We start from the raw sequence: 10233 nt of genomic DNA on the forward strand, positions 1-10233 counted from the left end.
ACAATAATCTTCCTTCGAAAACAGATACAGTAATCTTATTTAGTCCGACAACGTAGGCTCCTCCACTAGACATCAGTTTTGCCAACTAATCAGTTAGAGCGATCACAGAAATCATTAGGTCACAAATAAGCAGTAACTTTTCTGGCTAGACGGTATATCATTGTCAGTCAAAGTACTTAAGTTTTCCGGTTACATGGTCGCGCAATCCTTGAGCTACCTGTGTAACCATACGATGAGTCAAGTTTCGTGAAAGACTGAAGTATGCAGCAGAAACAGCAATATAAAAAAAGTGGAGATAAACAACTGACCTTAAATTATACACCGATACCCCTCCTCCTCGTATTCTCAAAAGTGTTTGAGAAAGTAGCTTAAAACAGAATGCTGAACCATCTTCCTGGTGACTTTTTAACAGCTTAGTTTGACTTCTGTAAAGACTTCACTATTGAGAAAGCAATTTGTGATGTCTCGAACTCAAATCCAGTAGAACTTTGCAGGGAAAACTGAAATAGAATAGCATTAAAAGTCTTCCCTTACAGAGATGGAGCCGTATCTTAAAGATATAAAACACAGGATTATATTAGCAAATGAAACGACAGAAATAAGATTAAATTGTGAGCGGGGAAGCATCAAATATGGTGTGCTACAAGGCTTCGTTCTTCGCCCACTTCTCTTCTTGGTCTCTGTGAAGGATTCATCTGGGATATTGGAGGACTCTTCAAAAGTTTTAATGTTTGTTGATAACATGACTGTTTTGGTGAAGCGCTCAAAACACATCCATATCAGACACAGCCAGGGGAAGAGCGGAACAAGCTTACTACTGGTTCACAGCCCACAGCTTAAACTTACAGTTTAAACTTACGAAAACCTATGTTATGCAATTCCACACAAGTAAAAATTATTTACGGGGACAAGAAGTAAAGATCAAAGGTTAGTTGTGACTTTCTGTGGCATCCATGGTGATAAACGTAAGTGGTACCAGAAAATTGAGAAACATCTTTCGAACAATGCTGCATTAGCCACGTAGATAGAGTTATCAATTGCTACGGGCTCCTGGCATTGGGGGGAAAGATCTGTCAAATTACATACGAATGGTATTCTACCAACCGTCCAACTGAAAGACTCGTATCTAAATCTACAGCGAGTAGTAACAATTTTAGCTCATTTGCAAAAGCGAGCGCTGCCCACGCCATACACTGTAGCAGGAGCTGACAACGCCGCTTAACTCACACGGGTTCTCTGAAAATGCTGAGCTAGTCGTAATAAATCGATCAATTACGACTGATTACCAATAAGAAAGTAATTCACAGATACCGTATTAATTTTTGTAAGTTTAATATTACAGTAGTTCGTTCCTTTTACAGTACGTTTAATTTTCTTTCAATAGTTTTGGCACGAGTAGTCTAGAGTGAAGGTTGCTTTCTTGTTGTTGGAATGTTTTTGTATAAGGTGTTCTAGTTTCGCGGTTTTAGCGTTTCGTGTCGTTTCTTTGCCGGAGCTGTGAACCAATAGGATATAATACTACTGTTTAACAACAGCAGAAAATATTAAAAGAGTGAAACATAATTATCTATACTGATTGTGAAATTTTTTAATAGGAAAACGGGAAGCACTGACGAAAAAGTAAGCTTATTTGTTTCGTTTATATGCGCTATAAAAGTAAAAAAAAGGTAGGTTCTATGTGCAGTGTATATAACAATCTAGATATCCACCATCGGAGTTCGCTCTAATATATAAAATGGTATCGTTATAGGTCATTTACTTCTGAATAAAGTAAATCTTTACTTGCCACTGAGACACCAGGGTTGGGATTAACTTCTTGAAATTACTCTTGCAGTGGTGTGCGATTGAAGAGGTTTCACACCGTGGTGCCATCTACACTAGTGGACCCTCATTTGTAAAAATGTGACCGAAATAATGTCTCGTGAAACATGAAACCATATGAAGTTCCGTGGCACAATGGCTAAGGCTCTAGAATTGTAAACTAAAGGTCGTGTTTTCCGCACTTAAACAGTAATTTTTTAATATCCTTATCAAACTGATTGGTTTTTGTTTTTATTCGTTTAATTCGGTTTTAAATGCAATTGCTTACTTAAATGTATTTTGTGATCCTTGGATGCTTCACTTCAATCATTCTATTAAATTTATTATTTTGCCGGAGTTGTGGACTAATAGAACATAATACTACTGTTTACCAACAGCAGAAGAGATTAAGAGAATGAAATATAATTTTCTCTGGTGATTTCGAAATTTCCTGACAGGAAAACGAGAAGCACCGAAGAATAAAGTAAGCACTTTGGTTCTGTTTATATGAGCTACAAACATTCTACGAGCGACGTATGCAACGAGACACCAGGCGTGGGACTTACTTTCTCAAACTGGCAGGTTTCACACTGTGTAGCTATCCACCCTGGCCGGCCGTTGTGGCCGAACGGTTCTAGTCGCTTCAGTCTGGAACCGCGCGACCGCTACGGTCGCAGGTTCGAATCCTGCCTCGGGCGTGGATGTGTGTAACGTCCTTAGGTTAGTTAGGTTTAAGTAGTTCTAAGTTCTAGGGGTCTGATGACGTCAGATGTTAAGTCCCATAGTGCTCAGAGCCATTTGAACCATTTATATAACCTGATGGACCTTCGTTTGTGAAAAAGTGTCGAAAATAATTCCTCGTGAGACATTAAACCATGATATGGGTTTACGCAGTAGCCCTACAGCATAATTGCTAAGGCTCTAGGCTCGTAAGCTAAAGGTCATGAGTTCAATACTTAAACGGCAATTTTTTTAAAATCCTTGTCAAAATGACTGTGGTCTTTATTCGTATTTTTTAAAAATTTGGTTTAAGTATAACTGTCTTCTTAAATTTAATGTCTGATCCATGAATGCCATATTTGAATCTATGTATTAACTTTATTAGATTGCATAAATTTGAGGAAGAAAATTTGTATAAGAAAATATGTTTGCAGTAAGGTTACATTTTTATTTTCTCAAGAAAATAATTTATATTTTAAATGTTTGTACGACGATAACCACCCAAAGAAAATTTACTTATAGTTTTGGGACCAAAATAATGTGATGTTATATTTTATATTAATTTTGAGGCCCAAAGCAAACCAGGGTCCATGCTTAGCATTTGCTAGGGGCCCGAGCTGGCTTAATCCGGCATTGCCTTAGGGCTTAGAATGATCGTTTCTGTCATATCTTTAAATGTTGATTATTCCTCCTGGGACACCCTATATGTGCAGGATGGTACACCTGCCGCTATCGTCATTGTTTTGTGAGACCCGCAATTCTATATCTGGCCTTCAATATTTTCATATTCTCTCGATCGCTGCGCGCCAGTTATTACTCCTACAGAAAAAAAACAGAACAGGACCTTTGTGTAGGAAACTTAATATAGTTTCTCTTTGTACTGGGATACGTACTCACAAGAGGCCAAGGTTTTCGAGTTATTCAAGAAAACGTACATAAGTGACCTTCAAACTCACCTCCACCTCACCCTCATCCCTCACCAGTCAGGATGTGTAGTATGTTGTTCGTGGCAATACTCAAAGATTTCCGACTACATGAACTATTCCCGATCTTCGACATTTTTTGGTCTCTGCTGCTGGGGCTATTACGCCACCAGAACAGTCACCTACTTATTCAGTTTTATTAATTTAAACGTGCCCGTATGGATAATGAAAGAAAATCTCCGTCCGAACAGGCCTTGGAATGCCCAACGGTTCCGACCGCCCGCCATGTCATCCTCACCCACATGAGTCACTGGATGCGGATACGGAGGGGCATGTGGTCAGCACACCGCCTTCCCGGCCGTATGTCAGTTTCCGAGACCGGAGCCGATACTTCTCTATCAAGTAGCTCCTCAGTTTGCCTCTCAAGGGCTGAGTGCATTCCGCTTGCCAACAGCGCTCAGAAGACCCGATGGTCACCCATCGAAGTGCTAGCCCAACTCGACAGCGCTTAACTACGATGATCTGACGGGAACCGGTGGTACCACTGCGGCAAGGCCGTTGGCTATGAATGAAAAACGACATTCGTAAACATAGGTCTACGCTAATTATGTTGACAGCTCGATCCAAATAATTCATGCAAGCAGTAATTTCGTAGTCAAAACGCCTGACGAATACAACGACGTAACTGTTGAGTTTATACTGTTAAAATTCACAAAACTGTCGGGTAAAATTTACACAGACATCAGTTTGTAAGTGCTCGACTAAGCCGTTGGCATAGGATGGTCAGTAGATAACGACATTAATAAGTCAAATGTGGGAAATAACTACTGAAGTCGCAAATTTTTGTACAGTGGTAGGAGAGAGTGCCATGAGCAACATACTAGAAATCCTGACTGGTCAGGGATGAGTGTGAGGTGGAGGTGCGTTTGAAGGTCACTTATGTACGTTTTCTTGAATAAGTGTGGTATGGGGGGCGTGTTTGAAGGTCACTTTTGTAAGTTTTTCTTCAACAACTCGAAAATTACGACCTCTAGCGAAAACGTAAATTTAACGATATTAAATTTCCTACAGAAGATCCTGTTTACTTTCATCGTACGACAAATGGTTTGCGCGCAGCGATCGGGAGAGTATGTAAACATCTCGAGTGGTTTTTGCAAGTCATATGTAGAATTGTGGGATGCATAAAATGGGATCGGTAGCAGAATCTTCATAAAAGTTGCCCCAGGAGAAATGACCACTATTCGAAGATATGACCACTATTCGAAGATATGACACGACCGATCATTCGAAGGCAACGCCGCATCAAACCAGTGCAGGCTCGTAGCAAATGCTTAGAAGAGGGTCTTGGTTTGCTTCAGGCCTCAAAATTTAGGATACAAAATAAAACAGCACTTTACTTTGGCCAAAAAATAATATGTACGTTTTCTTTGGAGGGTTATGGATGTACAAACATTTTCACTCGTGGATGATGCAACAAATTATGATTTTAATAAACTGAGTACCAAAGAAGAAATTCTAAAGCTGTTGTACACGAGTTCACAGTTCACAGTATGCAAGAAATCTCTTCTACAGTCCGAAGATGTTCCGATGGATAAAGAAGTGTCTCTAACGTCAGCTACAACTCCGCAACGTGCCGGGACTGGACAAAGATTTGTACAATGCGATTGCAAAATAAATGCCAAAACATCAGTTGTTTCGGTGTTAAAAAGTAACTCAAAATATCATTTCAGTTTGCTTCTGCATCAATACAGCATAAGAAAGTACAGCAAGAAGTACATAAAAATCGAACGTTTTGATTCAGTTAATGGTTATTACACAACTGTCATAACTGTAAAAAACATATTTGCTTCAGAATAAGCCAATTTTCAGACACTCACAACTGTGATAATTTCTATATTTTAATTTAACCTTCATGAAATACATAAATTTTTAGTTTGAGTGCATTATTTCATTGTAATTTAGTACTTTGCCTGCGTCCATTTCGCATTTTATTAAAACCTGGATATTTTGCAAATTTCACAGAAAAAGAATTCAATTACGATTAAATTAAACACTTTGGTAGAGAGTTTTACGAATTCTGTGTATTGTCTAGACATTTTACACAATGCCTTGATTTGACGCTTTGCAGATAACGTATGTACTTTAGAGAAGTATTCAGCAGGCGTTCCTTCCTCCTGTTAATGTATACCCTAACTCGTTCCACATCCCAGGAGGTTCTACTTCATCATGGGGTTCACGGAACGGTGAGTGAATAAATGAATAGATGCATTACATATGTTTTATTCAGCATGGGATTTGGAGGCGCCAAAGACCAATGAATATTGTTTTCTTCATATTGTCTTCTTGTGGATACGTGACCTTTACTTTTTTTTTGCGCTTCTGGAATCGACGGATATTGAAACTGAGACGTCATTTAATGAAACCAAACCAAGGATTTCAATATTTACGATCGATGCTGCCATTTGAAAAAAATATATTGATTGAATGAAATGTCCTATAGTATCACTGAACGCATTTTTTGCGTCGATGATTCGTGCTCAGCGCTGCTTATGACAGACGAAGACATTTTGGGGGTCCTTCACAGCTCAAAATACAGCACCGATTTAGATGACGAATTTGACGATGAAACAAGCATTGCAGTTCCTATTCCTGCTTAACCAGAAACGCGAAACGTCACGAAAATATAAAAACAGCTATTTAGACGCCCACCAGTAACCTCCGCCAGTAACCTCGATTTCTTTAAGAATGGATCTTCTATGTATGAATCAAACTTCTGACTACTTTACAAGCGAGTTAATGTGTTAAATATTTGGCATTCAACATGTCAGTAAAAAGGCCTTAAAAAGACCTGAAATTGTATTCAAAGTTGGTTGGAAGTCGCTAAGTGCTCTCTGTCAAACAATGGTTTAGTATAGACCCAGTAATTTACGTTCCGTATTAAGAAAGAGCTAGTTCTTCACGTATCTCATATCTGCTTAACTATGTATCGTATAGTGATATTTTCCAGGTACATTCAGTAGTATATGTAGAAACTGTCTGAAAAATGTATTGCGATCAGAGTTTCTAGAAAAGAAGTAATAAATTAAAACGTCATGCCCGACGCGGCAATTTTATTACATAAACAGCGAAAATTTAGTAAGCGATAAACTTATTTCACCATTTTGTGGGGAATGTTATTGAGAAAATGTTTTGCAAAAGTTTGAAATTTCTGTTGAAGTCACTAATTGCTCTCATTGTCAAATACTGTATGAATATAATATGGGTATCTGCGCGTCTTGAGTAACGCTGCCCCTTAATGTGTTAAACCTGAATCCTAAGACTATAATTCTTAACAATAGATTTTATGGGCGTTTTAAATTTATATAAATTCGGTCAGTAACCCTGTGAAATATTTCCCCTGTATGGCATTAGGCAACTTGCAACGGGGGGACAGGTGACCGTATACCGGGTTACTCGGTTAGCAATATAGATTCGATTGGGAAATTAATAAAACAATGACTAATATCTAACAGTATTTCGAAAAGTTGACTCCGAAAATGTCATTGCAAGAGCAAAAAGAGATTTTCCCAAAAAAGAATAATGTACGGAATACGTAGGCCTACTTGCAAAGTAGCGACAGAATTGATTTTAGGAGAAAATCGAATTACTGTATGGTAATAAAAATTGACACGATCGATAACATGGCACTGATTTTTTAAATTTTTTTCTATTTATTGTTTAACACGTTGTAACAATAAAAACGTGTTTCGGTAGCTTTTGTTCCGTCGTAACCGTTTTTCACTGTACGAATGCGCATATCTACATGGAGATGCGCATTCGTGTTGTGCATTCCGAAAAGCCTAAGAGCTGTAATCTCTGACACTTTCCCAGAGATTCATCGTACTAGCTGAGATCGGGTGTTTCTGCCGGTGGACCGCGTCATCCCAATACGATAATGCGACGCCATAACTTGACGTGAGATGAGAAGTCGAGTAACGGCTTCCAAATAACGTGGTAGGAATACGCGGACCACCGGCAGAACACCCGATATCAACGAGATGGATCATCTGAATAGATTTAACGAAAACAGAGAGAATTATATACATTTAAGTTGTAATTCATACACATGAATAGCTGGAACAAATGACAGCCTGAATCAAATATCTTAACACTGGTTGACTTTGTCGGTGACTGTCAAATAGAGTGAAACATGAATCGATATCCAGTCAGCAAATCCGAGAACTGTTGACCCTATTTCAAATAGAGATGTACGGTAATTTTTAGCAGAGCAACAGAAGAGTTTTTCCTTGGGAAACAAAATTAGCTGGCTGTCAAATTTACTTGACCCTGTCAGTGACACTTGTTATATAGCTTGCAACCACCTCTGATAGACGCAAAATGTAGTAGTTTTCATTAGAAAAACAAATTATAAGAAAATTTCTTTAACTTGACTGGCTCTAGTTCGAATGATTCTGCAGGTTTTGTTTAGAACATCGAAATTTGCCAAAAAATATCGCACAATAATTTAATGAAATAACACTATTTTCTTTCAAGAGACCAATGCTGGATGAAATTCCTTCTGTGCAATACAGTTCCTCTGGTATTTCAAAGAAAATATACGTTGGTAAGAACTGTTAGTTATTACATTGTACTGACAATAATCGTCTGAAAGAAAAACTTCTTTATGGACACGAGGAAAGCTTTAACGTGATGCAGTTGACAAATCTGTATAGTTACCTTTTTATCGTTGTCACTAGCAATTTAAAATTTCACAATAAAGAAAACTGAAACAACTGCCCCTTATCAACACTCATTTCTCGAAACAAATCAGTCGCTTAATGTTACTTCGCGACCCTTTGAGCAACGAAAAATGGACACTACAGATTACACGTACTGAAAAAAAGAAATGCAAAATGATTAGGGTTTAATTGGACACGGTCCAGAGTTCGGATTAGACAAGAATGTGGAAGGAACATGGCCACGGCCTTTTCCAAGAAAGCTTTCCAGGAATGGTTACAAGGCGATGATTGAACATCAGTATTAGACGTAACGAAACAAAAGGTGGTAACGATAAACAAAGGGTGTGATTGCACCTCTTCCGGAGAATATACGAACCATTCGTCGCAGATGTAGAGCCTCTTACAGAAAATATACGAACTAGAAGAGATTTATTTGTTCGTAAAAAAGTGCAATAACTTTGATTCACAAACTGACGCTATTAAGGGGTGTATGGTTTACAGATTTAGGCACACACAGAATACGCTGCGATCACAGATATGGTGGCTATTTTGGAATATAATAGCACAGCTTACATTTGCGGTCGTAAGCGACAGATGTTCTGTAGATCTTTCGGGGTAGGCCCATGTTGTGATTTTGGAGGGTTGTTTGGTTGAGACCGAAGAAGAAGTCTAAAATTTAATGTCCCACATAATTATATTTCATAATGCCGCCACGTACCTTCAGACGGAAAACATCATGACGACGTTTATAGACCGCAGCTGTATCATTGGTATCGAACATATCATGTGATCAGTCAGCATAATTTGTTGCAAAACCGCTATCCCTTATTTCGCATAATTTTCTTAGAAAGTCATTTTTATCGCACGGTATGGTAATTTTTATTATTTCAGGTACCGTAGTACTTCGAGACTACAGTTTAGTGACATTCGTCTGAAATATGTCCATAACGGGTAACCGCTTTTGAATTTCAAGGGAAGTTTTTCCAAAAACATTTATTTTTGTGATAATGAAACTAAAAGTTTCGTATTTTCGTGCACATACAAGTTTTTTAAAAAAATAGCTGTGATAGTAATAATTCAGTCCAACACAGCTGAGAATCAGCAAGAATTTCAAAAAGCATGCCCAGGTCTTTGGGAATTAGACATAAATTGATACAACTATCAAAAATCACTTTTACAAGCCATGTAAATTATACGTCAGCACTAAATGTTGTCGCTTCCCTTTTGCAGTTTTACAAATTTACACGTCTGTTACTTTCTTGAACTGTGCTTCAGAGAAACAGATATGTATTTTGGAGTGTAGAAGGTCGAGGAGTAACAACATAATACACTGTATATATATCTTTTAAGATATGAAGTAGTGGTACTGAGAACAGAAATAACCAAAGAATAATAAATAGTACTCACAAGTCTTCTGACGTATTAGATGTTATCATGTTGCTTATGGCTGTTGCTATCATCCTGCCTATGGCTCACGCAGCACAATCGTCAAAAGAAATGCGCTCTTTTATAGAAGACTCACTAAACGATATCGGAATATCTACATTGTAAAAATATAGGAAGATTTAGCTCTTCACTTCGTTTCATAATGCATTAGCTCAGAATTTCAGCTTCATGTTAGGGGATTCCGAATTTGGCATGTTACGGGAATGGAACTTAAATAAAACCATATCGCCCATGGAGGTTAAAAAAAGGAAGATGGCGCTATAGACCCACGCTATACGTTGTTTTGAAGACAAAGTGGGCAGGGCTTGCCGCCATCTTAAGTAGCCCAAAACATTGCGATTGCTTCTTGTTCATTATTTCTATCATGTGCAAGCAACAGCTGTTTTACACATGAAAAATTACAATGCTTACATGAACAGCATAGTGTAAGGAGGGCAATTTCGAACATTTTTCTGTTCTTTAATGCCTGTTTGCTGTAGTAATACACATTTGATCTCGTTAATGTAACTTGTTTTTGTTGACATTTCGAATAACCAGGAAAAAAAGGATGCGACGTGAAAAGGATGCTTTGGTAATGCATTTAATTCCACTTTTACTATATTTGTATCGATAGCAAATGAAGCTGG

At 38.1% G+C, this 10233-nt stretch overlaps 1 protein-coding gene across 1 annotated transcript in view; it reads right to left on the minus strand.

Annotated features, from left to right (window-relative positions):
- Positions 1 to 9831, minus strand: part of LOC126336329 (sodium/hydrogen exchanger 9B2-like) — a 336730-nt gene extending 326899 nt beyond the window's left edge. The window contains exon 1 of the mRNA XM_049999893.1: positions 9569 to 9831. Coding sequence (XP_049855850.1) covers positions 9569 to 9621 — 53 coding nt within the window. The 5' untranslated portion in view covers positions 9622 to 9831. The remainder of the gene's footprint in view (positions 1 to 9568) is intronic.
- Positions 9832 to 10233: the final 402 nt, after the last annotated feature.

The sequence above is a fragment of the Schistocerca gregaria genome, chromosome 2, assembly GCF_023897955.1.
Source record: "Schistocerca gregaria isolate iqSchGreg1 chromosome 2, iqSchGreg1.2, whole genome shotgun sequence".
In the NCBI taxonomy this organism is placed as follows: Eukaryota; Metazoa; Arthropoda; class Insecta; order Orthoptera; family Acrididae; genus Schistocerca; species Schistocerca gregaria.